This window comes from Pezoporus wallicus, unplaced genomic scaffold, assembly GCF_028554395.1.
Source record: "Pezoporus wallicus isolate ANWC-B61680 ecotype Strahan unplaced genomic scaffold, APGP_CSIRO_Pwel_v1 contig_3815, whole genome shotgun sequence".
NCBI classification, from domain to species: Eukaryota; Metazoa; Chordata; class Aves; order Psittaciformes; family Psittacidae; genus Pezoporus; species Pezoporus wallicus.
Genome location: NW_026637911.1, coordinates 2,550,344 through 2,571,640, shown reverse-complemented (window position 1 = coordinate 2,571,640; position 21,297 = coordinate 2,550,344). Strand labels below are relative to the sequence as shown.

The following is a 21,297-nucleotide window of genomic DNA, read 5'->3' as shown; positions in this document are numbered from 1 at the left end:
TGAACACTGCCAGGGATGGAGCATTCACAACCTCCCTGGACAACCCACTCCAGTGTCTCACCACCCTAACAGGAAAGAATTTCCTTCTTATATCCAACCTAAACTTCCCCTGTTAAAGTTTTAACCCATTACCCCTTGTCCTGTCACTAGTCAAATCCTAAAAGAGAGAAAGGAAAGAGTTTTAGCTATCAATCTGCTTATTTCTCCATACTTCCAGTGACTTGGCAAAAGTACAAGACAGACTTCCCCCTTGTCATTTCAGTACTTACCATATTTTGGGGCAACTGAATTGTAGCTCGTGTCTTGGAGGTGTGTAGTTACCAACTGGTTATTTTCAGAAACCCACAGGTAGGGAATAAAAGAGATACAACCAAAACACCTCACAAACCAACAGAACACACCCCACAAAAAGCCTCATCACAGCTACAGGAAGATTGAAGCTGTTGATAATTTGACAATTGCTGCAGGAGAGTGAAACAGGCCAGTAAACATTCACTTTTCAGAAAGGAAGCAAAACCTCATCCTAACAGGACAAGCTGTGATTAACTTTGATCTGCAGCGAGTATTTAATGTAAAAGAGTCACTGAAAAGGTATTTGTGTCCCAAACTTGGTCTGTGACTTCCCTAGACTGAATCCAAGCTTTGCCACAAGTTCCTGCTTTGGCATTTAGTTAGGGAGTAGAACACAAGATACTGTAACTAATTCCAGCATCCTCTCCAGGAACCTGTTTTGAAAGGTGATTTACCAGCAATACTTGCTGAACTTGTCCAGAAAATGGACTTTACTTTGGAAACCAAACAAGCCTTTGCAGCATCTGAAGCTCAGTCAGCCCACTGAGTTTCAATCCAAATCAAATCACAAGTGTGATATGTGAAAAGGAGCAATGACAAACTCTTTCTATACTTGGAAAGCTTTACATGAGGAAAAAAGTTGCCTCACAGTAACCTACATTCTTCAAAGCCTTCAGATGAAAGTGATTTATTACAGAAGATAATTCCAGTGAGTCATTCTGACGTTTGTTCAAAATGCCCCAGCATTGTAGCAAAGCTAAATCAAGAATGACTTAAACAAGGTACTAATTCATGCTCCCCAGAATAAAAAGAAATGAAGTATTATGCTTTAATGGAACTCTCCATAAAAACAAGCCAATCCCTTCCCCTCACCCCAGTCACCAATACATTAATCAAAAGAAAAATCGAGCACTTACTTAAAATCACTGAGAAAAAAACAACCAAAAACCACTGCAACAAATTAGCCTCATACAAATATGAATTTTATTTACAATTTTCCAAATTCTCAATCAAATCCAACTTCTCAGTTAAATGTGTAGCATTTCTCCATAAAACAAATTAAACGTGTTCTTTTTACATCTGCAGGATGGAGTCCATAGGTACATGCTATTTGGGGCATCTAATGGGAGACATTTAGGTCATTACGTGTGTGTTTAACATTGAAAGTGTTCTGTGAAGTATCTGCCTCAGGGACAAACATTTCCATAATCACTTTCTAATGATGGTCAGTTAAGAAGGTTTAAAAACCCAGTATTTTATACCAGGACATACTGTTCACATATATTTCAGGGTGTGTTACCATGTTCATATTGCAAAGTTGCCTGCTCTATAAGCAATGCCACTGAAATCAGACTAAAGGTTACCCACAGATTTAGATATTATTCAATGTGAATAAAAATGGCCATTGATGACTTTTACTCGAGTATGTGTACTTATGGGCCAATCTGTACCTCATCTGGTACCAGTGCGATGTGATCTGTTCTGAAACTTGAAAACCACATGGGTTATTGTAATAGAATCTTTTACAACTGTATTGCACATAAGGTTCCTCAAAAGCACAAATCTACATAATGTGTCCTGAACTCAGAATTTACCTGCTAACTCTCATGAATAAAATCAACCAGGTGGTAAAATTGTTTATTTTTCTCATCCCAGTGTCTGTGAATGAAGAGAAGAGGGAGAAGATATATACACTTTGGAATCCATTCAATTGTTTGTTTCTTCTGCATGTGATTTGTACTTCAGAGATGAGGATTTAAAAAGAAAATAAAAATAAAACAAAAATAAAAAGCCAGACAGACCTTGGATTTATCTTTAAAAGTACCTCAAAAACATAACAAAAATGCAATTTAATTTTGATACATATTAAAACATTTTAGTCAGTTCTGCCCGACAGCATAACAACGACAGAAATGCACAAGACTTTAAACATGCTTTAAAATGACATTCAACAAAGTATTTAAAATTTAATAAATAGCATACAATCACACACAAATACATTTCATACTGGATCTTTAAGCCTACTAAAAACAGACTGGCAAAGAATAAATAAAACAGTAGTTGACATTTTTGTTTTTAAAAGGTCTAGATTCTTGTCACACTAGTAGCCACATATTAACCTGCTTATCACAGAATTGGAAGTTAGGAGCTTTTTTCCCACTGCCCACTGATCTGTTTTGCTCCAACATGTAATAGCATAAAAAAATACACTAATGGGATTTCCTTTTTTTTTTTTTAAAAACAACCAGTCTGTAACCAAGTAAACCAGTTTTTAAATACAACGAATAAATAGGGAATTAGTAAAGCAAATTCAATTGCAACAAAAATGCAACACCCCAAGAAAAGAGCCATGGAAATATATAGCCATTGCAAGATTAGACAATAATAGTACTTAAAGTGATAGTGCTTGTGCACTAAGCTCATTAGAGACCTTAATATTATTTTAGTGCAAATCCCTTGAGTCCAAACAAGCTTTATACCCTACAGTATTAGGGAAAGATCTATTACCAGTTGGAACTTGTTCTGTAGTGTATTTGTACATAGCAGATATTTAAAGAACTAACACGTATTGTAATATCTTCGGCCCTTTTTTACTTAAAATGGAAAAGACTAATGACTGGGGATTTTACGTACTATTTGGCTGTACCATATTAGATTGCAGTTTAGGAAAGTCAGTGCTATAAAAGCTTTTGCCATCAGTTTATCTATTATATCTAAATTTCACAAATCATTGCATTTTGTACTTCTGGAAGAAGAAGAATGCTGCTGAAGAAAGTTTCTCCTCCCTTTAAATAAGTTCACATTATGATGAAATTCAAGAATATTTAAACGAAGTGTTGTATAAACTCAAAGAAAAATACGTATTTTACATTAACAATCCTTACCAGTATTTAGTATATTAAGTTACAAGTATGTTGGCAACAATACAACAGAGTCAGTTCCTAAATGAAAATAATTCTGTACAAATTCACCTGTTAATATGGGGTTAAACAGGCAGCCAAATAAGTCTTGAGCAGCTGTGTTTCTGGTTTGAACTACAGTACCAGGATAAACTAAATTTGAAACTAACTGGGATAACTTCAGTTTAAAGAGTAATCAGATTATACTGGATACACACATTGTGTATTCAGAGCCATTAAAATGTTCATTCTAATAGTTTCATAACATCATCCAGTATAAGAAAAGTTTAATCAACCACACAGGCTAAAATAGCTTTAACATAATGGTGTCCTGGATTTTTTAAAACTAAAAACTAGTTTTAACTGTGAAGTACAAAACAATGACAGATATTGCTCCAACTTGTACACAATCTTTCCTAAACAATCCGTACCTAGCAGAGTAATAATGCCTCATCGTCACTAGTTTCATTTTTCACTGTTGCTTCTAAGCAAGTGTCGGGTATCTGGGCAGTGTGTACGATGCCACAACTCTCACAGGGGCCATCTCGACCGCATGACCTTACACCGTGATGTGTTGCACTGTAAGGCTGTCTAAGCCCTGGTCCTTGATCTGAGCCGAGATCAAGTAGAGGTCTTGAACAGTCATTCATGTCAAAGTCTGATGCTACATCAGATACTGGAATTAACATTTCAACATCATCATCCTCTTCTCTTCCACTTACCCCATTATCAAGCTGTCTCAAAGGACTTTGGTTCTGATTCACTGAGCTTGATCTCCCTAAAGTAAAGCGTACCCAGCGTAAGCCTTGAGTCATACGACTTAGTGCGCTAGTGAGCTGGTGACGTGCAGGACTTGTGCTTGGGGGCTCTACACTTGTTGTTTCTCTTCCACCATCGGTGTTACCGCTACTGCCACTCGGAGCAGAGGAACTCCCACATGCTCCGACTGTTGCTTCTATTGCTGTTGCAGGAGGGACTTTCTGAGGCAAGGTGGCAGCAACACCACCAACTGCTCCTGCTGTGTCTCTTCTTTCATTTTCTGTATCTGTATCATCAGATTCCACTGAAAACAGACTTCTGTGAGTATTGTTTCTTTCAGCTTCTCTACTAGTACTTTGGCTGGCAACATCATCTCCATCTGCTGAAACCAATGCCAGCGATCCAGAATGACGTGACCTTGCAAAATTAAAAATTCGATTCCAAATGTTACTTGATCTGCCAGCAATAGGAAGTCTGATTGAGGTAAATCCAAGCTGAGATCGTACTGCCAGTCTCAGGTTTTCCAGAACTGAAGCCTATATGAAAAGACAAGCAACAATCAAGCGTTGACAGTGTGTTGTCATTGTTCTAACAAAAGTATGATAACTACAGTGCAAAACCACAAAGTTAAATGTAGAAACTTACATATTAAAAAGATATCACATTTTTAATATTAAGGATCTGATGTACGTAGCAATTGGCTATATTACAAACAAAGCAGGAATGAAAGAATTCTAGATTCTCTTGAGGAAAAAACAGTATGAACAGGGAAATTAAGCAAAAATATGTATGGCAGAAAAAGGAGAATAAAAGAGCAATGGAGATAAAAGGTGTTTTTCTGCCAAAATCAAGGGCCTCTAAATAAAGGCAAAGTGAAACCAAGGCACTGTAACCTGGATATGTGTCGTGGTTTAAGCCCAGCCGGCAACCCAGAACCGCACAGCCGCTTGCTCAATTCCTCCCCCCCACCAGCTCCTGGAGGAATGGGGAGAAGAACTGAAAGAATGTAACTCCCACGAGTTGAGATAAGAACAGTCCAGTAACTAAGGTATAACACAAATCACTGCTACTGCTACCAATAATAATAATGATAAGGGAAGTAACAAGGGAAGAGAATACAACCGCTCACCACCTACCGACCGATACACAGCCCGACCCGAGCAGCAAGCTAGCCCTTTTGGGTAACTGCCCCCAGTTTACGTCTTGGGCATGACGTGCTGTGGTATGGAATACCTCTTTGCTAGCCAAAGACTAAGTGTTTTTGACTTTCAGAGCGGTTCCCAGGCTGAAAGTTAAAAACACAGCACTGCACCAGCTACTAAGAAGGAGAAAAATGACTGCTACTGCTGAACCCAGGACAGTATGGAACACTGCTTACAGAAAAGTACATCCACAGACCCACAGCAGACCCAGCACAACAGGTATGCAGGATCTGTTTCATACAATCTTACCAAGAAAATAAAGTAGTCACTTTGGATTTTACAGTACACAGAAACATGCCTCAAAAAGTTCAGGAATTTAAAAATTAAAACCTTCCAGAAAGATTTAACAGAGGTGACCTTTCCTTATCCACTACCATGGGGCTGCCTAGAATAGAGACTAAATTAAATATCCTCTCTAGCAGGGGCTTGTAGTTTGATTTTTTCTCATTCTGGCATAATCAGTTAATTTGGTTCAAAATGCTTTAATGCTTCTGTTTAATTAAAATTACTTTATGTGTTCTAAACCATACATTTCCCAATTTAGTATGTATTTGCTAGTCCTTAAGCTACAGAACAATGTATGCCTGATTTTTGATTCTTAAAACTTTGCTTGAAACTTTTAAATTGTAAGGTAACACAAACATACTAAACCTTTGAATTCTCAAATACCAGGGTGAAAGATCTGACAGATGCCCATGATTCGGAAAATATTCATGGATGTATTACTACTACATGTCTGGGTTTTCCAGAACTGTCTTCTCTATCAGGAGATTTCACTGTAGTAAAAACCAAGATTTTTAGGCCACCTTTGTGGCGTTTCATGATGGAAACCTGGTCTGAGCAAGCAATGTTTGTTTGAAAATGTTAATGGTTTCTAAATGTCTTCACATTCACCAAACTTGAATTACTGCATCCATGGTAGGGATGTGCAGGAAACAGTTTGTTCCAAGTTAGCTCTACTAGAGGAATCACATTTATTAATAGTTTAGTGGTAATTTAGCTAAAAAATAATAAAAAAAATCTTCACAGTATTTTCTTTCTGATGTATTTTCAAAGTCTCTCAAGGGAACTGTAATTTATTTTCCCCTTTTCATCTGCAAAATCCTTTGTGACAGATCACAGCTGCCACTTGTGAACATGTACGTGTGAAAGAGTAAGGAGTAAGTGAAATAAAATCAGTTCTGTTCAAAATTAGGAAAAAAAAAAGCCAACCAAAACCTCACCAACAAAACAACAAACCTGTTCCCCTTCTTATGGTCTTGTAACTATTATTCTTACATGCTTAGCAATATTAGCTAACAGTAAACCTTGATGTATTAACTGCAACACACAAATGCAAGTTAACGCCAACTCTAATACAGCACCAGAGCAGGACTCTTAGACTGAGGACTTGCCTTGTTTCTCCAAAGAGCATTATAACTGATTTTTTTTAAATGAAAAAGTTGTTTTGATAGAAATTCATTCATCAACCAACTAAGAATTGTGCTAATGATCCATCTGAGAATCAGGATGGCTAGACACTATTAACTGATATTTACTAGCTCTTACTTTGTTACTCCTGTTAATTTTATAAATTACAGCATTCCCTTTGCCATCATCTTTTCTATGCACAGTAGGCATGACAGTACCTAATTGTATATGCACAGTGGATATGAACTACCGGTTTGTATTTGAAGTCTGAGGTATTCTTTCCGAAATTCTGAAGCTCTATCTTGCAAACTTTACTTATACAACATCATCAATACAGATGCATACAACTAGATTAACTAATGTATCCCTTTTCATGCAAGAGGGATTCTATTGTCACATTACTGGCATTCATTAACAACAAAAAATGCCTGCTAAGAAAACTGTGTACTGTATCATTATTTTCTCCAATGGCTAATCCTTAGTATAATAGTATTGGCCTGAAAGGAAGAAAAGGAAATGCGATAGAGAAACGCAGCTAAACGTTAAAAATACCTTTATTTCAATCTCTTCAAAATTAAATGGTCTGCCTGCTATTTTGAAATCTTACCTGATTTGGTGAACAAACCGGAAAATCTTCAACTGGTGGAATTAAACCCTGGGCAATTAACTGTCCATAGGATGGAGGAGCTTCTCTTCTTAACAGTTCAGCCTCAACCCTTGACAAATGAGTTTCAAATGATCTTTCAAAGAGAAAAGAGATTTTATAATATAAGACTAGGATGTGTGTGTGTGTGTGTGTATTTAAAATTACATCAGACTATTATAATCTGAAATAGTAAATTTGAGCAGACTAATTAGTTTAACTGAAAATTTAATTGACAAAGAATATACAAATCCTTGTAGCCATTCCTATGGGTCTGTCCAGCTGAGACAAGAACAAAACCAACCCGATAATGAAATCTTAAATACACAATCCACGGGCTAAATATAAGAGGCAGCATGAGAAATGCTTATTTTATAAAAATTGACGAACATGTAATCCTGGTATGCATAGTCTACAATGAAAGAAACACGCTGTTAGACACAATTGAGATACTTGGTTGCAGAAATGCAGCTTTCCCACACTTTCTTTTTGGTAAAAAAAAAAGAAAAAAATCTGAAAGTTTAACTCCCAATAGTTAAGTGATCAGAATACTTCTATCCCCTTTTCTTCACTGAGTGTGTGGGTCAATCACTGGAACAGGCTCCCCAGGGAAATGGTCAGAGCACCAAGCCTGTCGGAGTTCAGGAAGCATCTGGATGAAACTCAGCCATATGGTTTAGTTTTAGGTAGTCCTGGGTCCCGTCCAACTTGATATATTCTATGATTAACTAATCTATTTTTACTGTCAAAGAGGAAGAAGGAGCAATGCCTTTACAGAGCACATGCAATAACTTTATAGGATAAAAATGTTTCAAGTGTAACAATAAAAGACGAAAATACTTTTTAAGTTCTTAAGGCCATCTCTTCTACTTACCTTCGCTCAAACATCCTGAGTGAGTACAATTTACAAGTACATCCCAGTGCAATGACAAGCAGCAATCCACAAATAAGACTTCCAATGACAGCTGCAGTTATTACTCTAGTGGGCACAATGACCGGGCAATTCTCTTCATCACTGCCATCACCACAGTCATCTTGAGAATCACAAACCCAGCTCTCAAACACGCAGCGGTTATTTTTACAATGAAAATTTCCTGGCTGACAAAAGAAGCAGTTTTTTTCATCTGAACCATTAGGGCAATGGTTCTGGTAGTTGCAGCGATCTGAGCGAGGGTAGCACACACCATTCCGAGAGCAGGGAAACTCATCTCTTTGGCACATAGTGCAGTTGGTTTCATCTCTTCCATTTGGACAGTGCCAGTAGCCATCACAGCGTTGCTGCTCTGTGTAGCAACCCCAATTGCCACCACATGGGATTTCCCAGGGCAAACAGAAGCCATCTACTTGATAGGTGGCATTGAATCCTCTTGCAGCATTTACTTTGTCAGCACAAAAATGCACTCGTATCTGTCCTGAGGATGAAACAACTGTGAGGGGAGCATGAGAGTCAAACGCTGTTAGCACACGCAACAGCCTCCGTGGATTCTCCTCTAGTCCATCATATATTTTGACATAGTCTCCGTAACCTGTACCATCAAGTTTAAAATCAGTGAATCGCAGTATGACTTTGCGATGATCACCAGTGTCTATCAGCCAGGTGCAGTTGCTTCCAGGTGGGTAGAAGTCAGGATAGTTGGGAGAACTGAAAGTACCATAAAAGTATTTTAACCACTGCCCACACGTTGGCACATCACAGTCTATTTCATCTCCTAGGTCAAGACAATCAATGTTACCATCACATTTTAAAGACTCTGGAAGGCAAGTGTAAAGCTTGGTGAAGCGAGAAAGACACTGAAACTGGTTATGAGTGCAAGGTTGAAAGGAAGAAGCAGTTGGAGGATTAGCTTTGGCACAGATTTCTTCATCTGAGTTGTCTCCACATTCATCCATGTTATTGCATTTCCAGCTTTCTGGAATACACTTCCCATTAGCACAATGAAACTGGTCACAGTCACAATTTGGTTCATCAGATTTCCCTGAAAGAAAAAAAAAAAACAAACAAAAAAAAGATAAAAATCTCTTTTAGATTTAGCTCTTTATGGTTTGTCACATATTATTTGCTGCACCAGGTAGTTCAGAATGGCAAAACAACTATTTAATATCTCTTGTAAATTACAACTTTCAGTAAGTTCCAAGATAAAACAGTTTTTTCAAGTTGAAGGTCTGACAGCACATCAGCATGAGCCTCATCCTTAGTGTCTTTCAGTCAAATAACTTCAACCTAAGGAAGAAAACAATGCTCCTCTATAGCAATTGAAAAAATCTGACTTCTAACATGCTAGAACTAAGTCACAAAATATTGTTTCCTCCCTCTAATCTGAAATAGAGAAACATTTTGTCCTGTAGTACCAGTTACCTCCTTGAATTCTTTCTTGTAAAAGCAGTCAGACCTGTCTCGCTCCTGCTTTCGTAGGTTCCTACTTTGTATGGAAAAATCTACTGCAAGAGAGAAGCTAACAGTTGAACATTACCCATTACCACCAACCAAAAGGAAACCTCTGTCCTCACCTCTTCCCAGTCTTTGCTCCTGTCTCTCCTACGATAAATAAGAGGAGAGTGCAGCAAATGCAGAAACACATGCTTGTCTGAATACAAAATTACACTTTAAAAGTTAACGATGCAAGTAGTGGTCCAGAAAAACATGGAATTGTGGGTTTTTTTGGTAATTTTATTTATTCTTAAGGAAAACAAATAATCAAGAAACATCTTTATTTAAGAAAATGTGGTCTACTGGCTACTACCAAACTTGTAAGATGAGAGTATTTTTTTCAGGCCTTCATTTATTAAAGTTCAAGCTACGTTAAACACAGAAGCACAGCTGGGAAGCAAGGTATTTGAGCCTTGCACCAACTTAGCTGAATCAAATACTGTTGTATCATTTAAAATCACTGCAATTCCTAAAAAACATGGTAGACTGCAAAATTTGCTACAAACCAAACTGCCAAGGTCAATCCTCAAAAAAAAATTCAAAAAATTCTGCAATGCAGATTGCCCTACAGGAGAAGCAGGTTCTGTCTTGTTTTGCAAGAGAACAATTCAGATTGGGATGGATCTCTGGAGGTCACCTAATCAAAACATCTGCTCAAAGCAAGGATAACTGCAGTTCTTCAGAGCCTTGTCCAATCAAGTATTTTCAAAGTTCCAGTGCTTAACCACATGAAATGATAAAGAATTTCCTTTGCTGCAGCTAATCTGCTGTGATAGGCCAAGTGATATTGAACCTCAGTTCTCCTTTTTGCTATTTCAGTATCTTATAAAGCATTAAAAAGAAATACTCTAACTTGAAATACTTTTTTAAAGGTGCAACATCAGCATTTAAAAAAATTCACAAATGCTAAGGTTTTTAAAAATGAATGCAGGAAAAACAGGAGCGACAGCAGTCAGAAGCACTGCTGAAGAGCTTTTAAGTCAACAGATTTTCTGACAAGAGTGAAAGGAGAGCAAAATTATTTAAGTGATTAAAGTATCACTTTAGTATAAATGATATGATCTTCCTGTTCTGTTACGTAAGTATCTGTATTTGTGTTATTTATATATATTATACACACATATGTATCATTCATAATATTAGTATGGAAAATACTTAGAACCTCGGCCTTGAATTTGAAACTTTTAAAACTGAACTCTTAGACTTATTCTGCCTAAACTGTATGGCTATGCTCCATAGGCAGAGGGCAATACAGTAGAATAGCATGAGAGAAGTCATTGAACTTGCTCAAGTACTGACGATACTCTAGTTCAATGCTTCTTACCCTGCAGAACCTGGAAAAAGTTGAGCAGAAAGCCATAATATGGAGCCGTAAATATTAATGGCAGTATCGTAGTAACAAAACCCCCTGTAATTTCAACATAAGCTACTCCTTCTGCAGGCTTTTAATCATCCCAGAAAAGAGCTGCTTACTTGATCCTGTACACAAATAAGACTGTATTTGAAAGCCGTACCACAAAAGACTTCAGGATAGTATGAGATAATTAGCAGAACCCAAGTGCAGTTGTAGCCATAGGATTAACACAATCCTTCTACACCCTTACAGTGAACACAGATCTCTGTACTTTTTATTATTTTCTACTCCACATCACTATCAGTGAACTCCAACCCATTCCAGTAATCACAATTAAATAAGCTGATAATTTAAAAGTGATGGGACTAAGAGGGAAGAAAGGCAAGTGATAAAAAATTTACCTTCTAGTCAACCAATGTTCCTAAACTGTAATGCTTCTTTTTGTTTGAAGATATTAAACAAGAATTTAAAGAATTCACATGGTCTGTCTTCCATATCAGATTCTAAACATAGGGCTCCATGATGGTCCCTTTTGCACATATAAGTTAATTATTTTTATCATTCCAGCACAAGTCGGCCTAACTTGCAGCCATCTAAGTATTACTATTTTTCCCCTTTTTCTCAGACTACATGTCACCTTTGAGAGTAGCCTTAACAGCAATGAATTAAATAGTCCATTGAGGCATCCAAGCGAGCACTACTGAGTGATGCTAATGAGCACAGTTGAATGTGTAGCAAAAATATTAGTATTTCAGGAGTCTCCTTTGACACTCACAAGCCAACATGATTAAAGCAGAGTTTTCGACTCTTTCGCTACACGCAGGTCAGCTTACAACATTAGAAGACTACTCTGATCACTGAAACACTACATTTCCACCTCAGTCATGAAACACTTCCTAAGTATCATGTAAAGTACAGAGACCAAGCTCAAACCAAAGTTTTGGTAAGGTTTGTTTTTTAAAAAATGAACATCCCTTCTCCAAAAAACAAGCCTGTTTTTCTTTTTTTTTTCTTAAAACAAGACATTTAAAACCACAGGATTTAAGTCTTAAGCACTGAGTACCACTATGTAACACTAAAAAGAAATCAAGTAACTGAAAAAAATTGCTTAATGTTGGAAACTTTACAGCTTCTTCCAGAAGGGGTTACCCAATGACACTGTTTCAAGATTGAAGGAAAAGCAAAGAAAGGATTTTCAGAAAAACTCTACTGAGCCTGTGGCTTGCCTCCCCTACCCATTCCACATCCATATTCAAAATGTCCTTCCTTCCCAAAGCCCCTCAGGCAGGATCACTGCCTTCCCTCTGTGGAAGGAAAGAGAGATAAACAGGGGAAAAGCTGATGCTTCACACAGGAGAGCAGTGTGCATGATGGCAGTTACCAGGAACTGTAGTAGAGGAGACAGTGGTTTTCCCTCCCATCCTGTCATCTTTTTTGGCGAGACAGTAAGCAAAACCCAGGTAGAACAGTCCTGAAAGCTGAGCCATCAACAAAGGTAAAGTAAAGCATGCATTACTTCTCTCAAGACTTGCTAAGCTGCAAGGAGCCGGTATAGGGAAGCTTTTTGTAGGCTTGGAAATAGGTGATAGAGCAGGAAGGACAAGCCCTGGAAACTTCAGGTTTGTGAAAGGCTGACAGTGTGGAGGAAGCCACCACATAGAAAGAGTGCAGAATACTCAACAGGTGCAAATATGGCTTAGGCTAGAGGAAATCAGGGCTAGTTTTACTGAATCTTGGTGGAATAGTTCTGATGGGTGGAAGAGTATGAACTGTTTTATGGAAAAGAGGAGTCAAAAGTTGGTATACAGAGATTTGGAGCAGGCCAGAGGGTGGATACAGGCATGCACTTGGAGGGAGTAATAGGACGTGAAACCACTATGAAAACAAAGAAGAATCTAATCCAGCATTTAGGGTAGGTAGAACACCATAATCATGCTATTACATAAAACTGTAACACCTCATAAGGCCAGAAAAAGTTTGGAACTAGTCTTTACCCATGACTGGCTTCCTCCTCTCTCTTGGCAACAGTTACTGAAGAAATAACTACCTAGAAAACAGTCCCAACCTACTACTGACAACTAGCTTATATAGCATACTTGAATTACCCAAGACAAATTTTCACGTACAGAACCACGTCTGTTTTGTCCAGAGTAACCTATCATATTAATAATGTTGGGGGGGGTTTAATGTTTTAGTTTATTTGAAGACAGTACAGCTTCTGGTGATGGGAGAAGATTATGCAATTTCTATACTACATGTAAAAAATTTCCTGCCATTTTTTCCCTCTCTTGCCATATTTATGGTACTCAGAAGTCTACCCAACTATCCTAAGCTAATTTTTGTATGATGAAAACATTTTGAATCTTAAACTATATTAAAGAAACTTCCAGTGGCCTACTATTAATAGTGAACTTTTCCCTGATTTCACTAAGCCTTGAATTGACTACAAAAAATACATATACTGGACTCTGCTACAAGGAAGTAGTTCTTGAAACAGGACACAACTAAATGGAGCCATAAAACTGTACTAGGTATCATTTAAAACATACCAGCAAAGTAGGCCAATCTGAAGCCTTTTCGGGAGATGCTATCATCTGAATGAAACCTGATCCAAACATGATCCTGTGAAGAGATGTATGGTGAAGGAATGGAGGAGCCGCACGCTCTATAGCCTTCGATATTCTTGTAGCTTCCAATTGTTAACCAATCTGAGCTGCATCGTCGTGATCCCTGAACATCAAAATCTTGAAAGCTGAAAGGAACAAACAAAAAAGGTCAAAATTGCTACTCAACTGCATAATACATAACTGATGAATTACCACACATAAAAATGGAAATTAGCTCCAAGTTCTTTTTTGTTCTGAAATAAAGCATGGTTTCTCTATCCATGTAAGAATACAATTTAACCTTGTGGTGTGACACTTTTACATTATGAGGACAGCAAAAATCCATTCTATCAGACTACTGCCTGCAGTACTTGAAGTTCAGGTTTGCTACAAAAAAATTAAACCATCTAAAAATTAAAAAAAAAAAATCCATTCATGAAATTGTTTTTAAGTCTCGTTGAATATGACTTTCATATACTACTAAGTGGTTTAAGTTAATGCTACGTTTAGCCAATATGACTTGACATCATAAATATAGCTAAATTGTTCAGAACTATGATTTCAGGTAAGATTTTCTTGCAGTAGCACTACTTGCTTACCCAACAGATATGTCATGGAATGTCATGGTATGGCTACAACTATATCAAGACACGCTGTCATGGTAATGAAGTGAAAAGGGGAGAGCGTCTGGGCAAACCAGGTCTGTACAGACAACAGAGCAGTAAACCAGAAACAAAATATGAAATACATGAGTGGAAGAAAAGAGCTTGAAAGGAAAAAAAATCCTCAAAGTTTTATTAAAAAGTACGAAAAAGTTGAGAAAGCATTCAGTTCTGTCTACTTTACATTGCATTTATGCCAATTTAATATTTAGCAGAAACTGTTTAAATTTAAAAGCTGTACTTTAAATGTGTAACTGATGTCAAAGCAAATACTTCATAATGAAGAGCTGCTTCTTAGGTCAGCAAGTCTGTACTGGAAACTGAAGTAAATCTGCAGCTAATGCAGTTTCATGATCAGCCTTTGAAGTGGTACTAATTTGTATCTTGATGCTAAAACGAGCCTTGATTTCCCTTGTGGCAGTAATAGGGAATGAACTGATGAGAATTTGAACCTACACACAACTTTTTTACACTACTTCTTTAGAAAAGTTACAAGATACGTGAAACGGAGGAGCTCCCTGCCTCAAAATTCAGCATTTCCAAAACTGCAATCATATCTACTAATTTACTGTTTGGACACCGTCATTTTTAATCACATCATGAGACTTCGAAGCAGAAGTGTTACAGAATTTCCCTGGACATTTTTCAAGCAGAATTCTTAGATTTCAGAGACATTAAAAACAAATGAGCACATAGACAGATTTTCAAGTTGCCAGTTCTCCAGTTGAAAACAAATGTTACATGGCTGCGTGAGAGCAAATCTGTTAAAAGGAAAGGCAGAAAACACACATACCAGAAATCCTGCATTTACAGGAGGGAAAATAGAGCCGGTACATACAAAATTAGCAGTTAAAAATGTCTAGTCAGTACTTCATTAACCCATGTGGTTAATACAGGAGCACCATTACCTTATAGTAATGATCTCCCCCGGGTTTGCATGGATGTACCAGCTACAGTTGATTCGGGCAGGATACTCAGAGGGCCATCCTGGACTTGTGATTGTCCCGCTTGGTGATCTAATTTGTTCTGGAATATCTCCACAAGCTGAAAACAAACAAACAAACAAACAAAAACAAACAAAAGCCCAACACATATATTGAAAGCGATTTGAGTAATTTTGTTTTTAAAAAGCTAGTAGGCCAGAAAAAAAGTAAACCACTAATCAGGGAAAATAGCACACTGAGTTAAATGACACAGCAATAAAAACAATGTCTAAAGGAATTCATAATGGAATGCACTTCAAAAGATGTTTTCCAGTGTTGCACGTGCATTATACTAATGTCAATTTAATAGTACAGATGAAAAAAGATTATTCAATACAGCCTTTAACTTTATTATAAAAATGAAAAGATTTTTCTATTTCCTGGTTTTTTTAAGCCTTCACAAAGATGCAGTTCAATTTAGTAATGCATTTATACCTTATGCTGAACAAATGCATTAGAAGGTGAAAAAGAAATTATATAAAATAATCAAATAGCTGAAATTTTCTGTCTTAGGAAGACCCAGTGCTTGGCCATCATTTAAATACCCCCCTTTCAGGCCTTAGCATGGAAACAATCTTCATACACACAATTCCAAATGCTTGGAATGCAAAGATCACTAACTGCAGCACACTTTCATATACAGATATTAAAAGTTAGGTTCACAAGAGATTATTCTTAAAAGGGACTTGCGTAACTACATTTCTGATAATGGGCTAGAAAGCTTATAGGGCTAATTCTATGCAACTGAAGTAACTCAGCCATTTGTATTCTTACTTTATTATAGACGTAACTTTCTGCATTGGCCTTAACTCAGTTGCTTGTTCCTTTTAGTGGAGGGTTCTCTGATCTGCTGATTTTATTTCAAGTAATGTACTTGCCAGCCAAACAAAACCACAAAACTATTCCCCACCCTTAACATCCTCATATCCAACACCTGTCATATTGCATATTCTCAACCTTCACATAAATAGGAAGGCCAGAATACTCTCACTACAGAGTTTGGAATTATGATGAAGTTTCAAAGGTCAGAACTCACATTAAAAATAATTACAACTTCCTCACTGCTATTGTGAGCTCTCAAAGTTTACCGTAGCATAATCAGTTACACACTACAGTTTAAACACAAAAACTATTACAAATGAGGAAATATTTTCGTTGTTGTGTGATGATCAAAAGCTTTGCAAGTTCTTTATATGTATTTGATTAAAATAAAATCAGAAATGATGCCATGACCAAACACAATTAAGAAGGAACTGCATTTATAATAGTGATAGGTTACTTTTTATTTTTATCCACAATCAAGCTTTTCAGATATCTTTTTCAAGATTATGAGGACTTGAAATTATCTAGCTCTTAAACAATACAAAGTTATGTTCCTGAATTATTATTAGTACTTAAAAGATCTCTATATGGCATAACAAATACATTTCTAATAATAGGTTTAAAACTACAGTAAGATTGAAATGCTCGCATATATCTGAATTTTCTGTATTGCTTTACATACAGAAATCTAGAAACAAAAATAAAACAGTAGATTTACTGTTTTCAGGTACAGCTGAAAGAACACATTGCTTTGTAAGTTTTTCATGTTTCTTATCAAAGCTTCATTCACGGCTGCACAGTTAAGTATTAACATACTTTAGCTATAGAACATAAGACCTGTCCTAGCATCTAGGAACAAAACAGTCTCAAAATACAGAAAGATATTATTTATTTGAATATTCGATCAATTATTCTCTGGAAACTTTATTATTTTAATTTTGAGCAAACCCTATAGGTGGTGCTCTAACACTAACATTTTGGAAGACTGCTCCTGCATGAATGATCTGGATATACTTTACAGTATGTAAAGTACAAGGAAATGGAAGTACTGAGAAGAAAACCTGGTTATTCACAATTAAATGTTGAAAGTAAAAATATCAGTTTCAAGAGGTTCAAACAAAATCTTGCAAAAAACCTAGAAGAATGCATGCAACATTTTGTACCAAGGTTGTCTATCAAGCAATTCCACGCACTACTTTGTTATTACTGAAATAGTGCTCAGGTTAAAATAAGTTGCCTTCGGCTGAAACTACACTACTACTATATTCACCTGATTTTAGATATTTACAAACTGACATATGAGACCTTGTTACAGAGAACAAGGAGGTTTCAAAAGCTGCCTAAGAAAAATCTTACACCAGAAGATAAAAATAACCCATTCAATGTATGTTCACTCAATTTTACAAAGTTCACCTCCAAAAACTTAAGCATGCTATAAATGTACAGCATCCATCAGCTGAATAGGAACCCCCAAACACCGCTATGGCAACTTTAAATTACTATGTAATTAGCTTTGCAACATCCAATGCTGGCACAGTTGTCAGTGGACCCTGACAACTACAATCTACTTGATCCAAACCCTGCAGTACTATAAGCAGTAACTTTTACTCATTGCATGAGTTTGAAAGGAGGAAATTCCACATCGAAAACCAGTATAACCAAGGTAGCACTTTCAGAGCACCATGAAAACTTTCAGTTTTATTCAAATTCGGATTTTTTGACTTTGCAATACCAGCGATATCACTATATTTTCTATATTACTTTAATTAAGATGGCTTTTTCTCTGTTTCCACAAAAGCAGCTGAGGGCATAGTATGACCATTTACAGCACTATCCAGTGTGGGAAGGGAGATGCTAGCAAGAGCATGAGGAAGCAAGAACGATCACGACCCCTAAAATACAGGGTAGAGTGTACAATAACTGTAGGGAGGAAAAAGCCAGGAACAACCGAAACTGAAATAAAAGTGTGCATATGAAAAAGTGGGGGTTCAAAAAATAAAAGGGAACAGACTTGAGAAGGGAATTACAAGGGAACCTTCCTTCAGGTTAGCTAGATTATGCACTTGAATACTTAGAATACATTCATGCACAGAAATCCCTTATTTGTAACTCGGGAGACAACAGAAATCTCCCACTTGCTTAAAAAGTGTATAAAGGTCAAGATCAACTGCGTAGATGCTGCACTTCAGAAGTGCTATCATTTTCAGAGAGAATAATTTCTCAGCAAGATTTTTAAAATCAAGGATAACCTTTTGAAGTAGAACAGTTTTAAAGGCACTCTACTTTACATTTTTCTTATTTAGTGTTTCACAGGCTAAAGTAAAAAATAATAGTTAAAAAAAAAATGCTGAGAGGATAAGCTGTGCCTGGATTTTCCTGTAGACTTTTTAAAACCACATACAATAGTTTTCCTTATTCCCTTCTTCCTGAAATTAGTTCACCACCCCACATTATGGAACATGACTGTAAACTATCTACGGGATGTTGGCTGGTAAACAGGAGACAGCCAGTGAAAACTTCACACTACCAAATTCAACTTGCAAGTTACAAGAAAATCATTAAGAAACCTATGCAAAAATTCTGTATAGCAATATCTAGAGAAGTAAAGTACCTGTAGTAACAGTGAACAACATGTCAAGGAAAAAAGTCACTTCAGAAAAGCAGGGAGAAGGAGATTAGGGATTTATCTTCACAGTAATGCCAGGAGATTAGTTGAAAAGATAAAAGAATTAGCTTTCAATGTGAATCACAAGATGATAAGGTGTGCATTATATTGGACATGGTAAGGACATGAATGCAGCTGGATAAATCATCTGAAGGTGTTTAAAACAGCTTAGAGTAAAAAGAGAATAATGTTGCGATAAAGTCTAAACCATGAATAGGGAGGATAATTATTGCATTTGTAACTCTCAGGAGCCACTAAAAGTCTTATTTGGAGAACTACAGGAGAAGAAGGCATAGGAATCTTTGCCTCCAGGTCAAGCTGAAAAGCTTTCATTTAAAACGCCCTTTTCTCTGCAATACAGAGACACACTTGGTGAAAAGGAATCACCGTATTTTTTTTTTTTTTAGGAACAATTGTTTTCACCAATGCAGAAGTTCTTTAAGAAGGGGTGCAGGGGGAAAAGGAGGGGAAAAAAGGGGAGATCAGTTTGGCAGTTGTGACAATTATGGTGCAACATAACTCAAGGATAGACCTGAAAATATTTCATGCTTGTTCTCTAGTGATAGCTTATACACAAGAGACAACATTCCATTACTACTATGGGTAGAAAAAACATGCTCATATATTAGAGGTGCACCTGTAACTTGGCAGATACAATATACAGCAGAAGCATAAATACCAAAGACCGAGGAGGTCTGTGCTATTAAAACACAATTTAGTAAGGTAGGTCATGTAGCCTTACAGTGGCAGCATGATCGGAAATCTACCATCAAGACAATATTTTCATTTCAAATCCCTTCTCAACAGCACCGTCCAAGAAAATCACTTGCTTGTTTTCAAAACCAAGTTAAAGTTGGATTTAGAAAGATTAAAGGCCAGATATTTTTGGTTCTATTTTATAACTCTGCTTAAAATTGTTCTGATAAATATAAAGCTGTCCAGGTATGCTTGATGAACTATATAATCTGCAAGTTCAATAAAAAATGTTTGGGAAACCCAGATGGTTTTGAAAGAACTCAAAAAATGATCTAAATCCATTCACATCTTTTATACTTGAGCCATAAATCTAGCATGTAAGATGTACAAAGACTGTAAGGAAAATGCCACCAGATCTGTCTACACGCTTTCTCGCTTTCTCTAGGTTTTCATTAACAGGCCACCCCCATCCCCATTACCTCAAAATTCTCCAGTTAAGAATTTTAACTTTATATTAAGACAGAAACTTTAAGAGCAAGACATTTATTTTCCCCAGCTGGAATGTTGTAATACAACAAAGGACCACCAAAATACTTTTCTAGATAGCTTTATTTATTTAACATATATTTTTAAATGAAGTCCTCACTGGATGTTTCTTCTCAGTAGTTAAAAGGTCTGTCTACCAGCTGCTGTTATCCTGTGCGGAAAGGACATTATGTTCTCTTCTTGGCACTGCCTGTTCAAGCATGCTGGCCAAAGTACTGAAAGCAGAGTCAAAAATTCCATTTGCTTCTTACCCAACAGATGCTTTTCTGCCTGTGTTGCAACCTGTGACATGACTGTTGAACTAAACAATGAGGTGAAGGATTGTTAAAACATATCCTGAAAGCTGCATAGCTAGATTTTAGGCCGTGTATCTCGTACAATGCAATTCCAGCAACAACTGTTCCAACAGTGGCAAGTACCTGTGTTGTCATTTATTAATTACAATGTGCCATGAAAATACTATATGATATACTTGGTGCATTACTACTGTTGCACAGGAACAACTTTCTCCATGATGCAGCATAAGAATGGGTAGCAAAGGTCTTCTATAATTAGACTTCTGACAGTCCGTGTGGCAAATGGTGAAAGGGAAAAAGAAAGTGTCGGGTAACAGAGACCACGCACTGTCCACACATTTATCCAAAAAATTTAACCATGTGCACAAATAGCAATGTAGTATTTGAAGCAATAACTACAGCAACATGTGCAAGCTGTTGTTAAAAAGGATGAGTTCACATTTTGACTCTTATTTTAGGAGAAAATTGTGAAAATCTGTGTGATTTCCAGGGATTACTGGAAGCTTCCCTATGAAAAGAATCTGGCTTGTATTCTTCTACCCACTGAAGAAGAGTGTTTATCTTCCCAGTTGCACACATTCTGAGTATCTGTATCAGAAAACACAACCAGCAGCTTAGCTGACACTGCTTAACATCTGAAGAACATATAGACTGGTATCACCTAATGCCTTAACAGACATACAGTCACATCAGTAACACAGTCCCAGCCACGGCTCCTACCCAGAAGAAGCCCAAGACTGATTTACTGGCAGGGAACGCAGCAATCTATGAGCAATGCATGGTGCTTTTATACCCCATATACCCTCAGCATCTCATCAGTTTCTCAGATTCACAAGTTCTGAAACTCTTTTTTTCTTGTATTAAGGAAACTGTGCAGTAAACTGTAATTTCAGTTACTGCTTCAATCTAATCAGGTGAAACACGTAACTCCTGGATTTATATTATTTGATAGTAGCAATTTCATTTCATGAAAACTTTACTATGGAAAGAAAATATCAATTCAACTTAAACCAACTTTTCTCTTAGTTCAGTGT

At 36.9% G+C, this 21,297-nt stretch overlaps 1 protein-coding gene across 2 annotated transcripts in view; it reads right to left on the bottom strand.

Moving 5' to 3' along the window:
• Window positions 1-1,257: 1,257 nt before the first annotated feature.
• LRP12 (LDL receptor related protein 12) overlaps window positions 1,258-21,297 on the bottom strand; it is a 53,992-nt gene continuing 33,952 nt past the window's right edge. For both annotated transcript variants that reach the window (XM_057408224.1, XM_057408223.1), the window contains 5 exons: window positions 15,164-15,299; window positions 13,537-13,739; window positions 8,080-9,181; window positions 7,170-7,302; window positions 1,258-4,486 (listed from right to left, as the gene is read on the bottom strand). In XM_057408224.1, coding sequence (XP_057264207.1) covers window positions 3,623-4,486; window positions 7,170-7,302; window positions 8,080-9,181; window positions 13,537-13,739; window positions 15,164-15,299 — 2,438 coding nt within the window. In that variant the 3' untranslated portion in view covers window positions 1,258-3,622. The remainder of the gene's footprint in view (window positions 4,487-7,169; window positions 7,303-8,079; window positions 9,182-13,536; window positions 13,740-15,163; window positions 15,300-21,297) is intronic.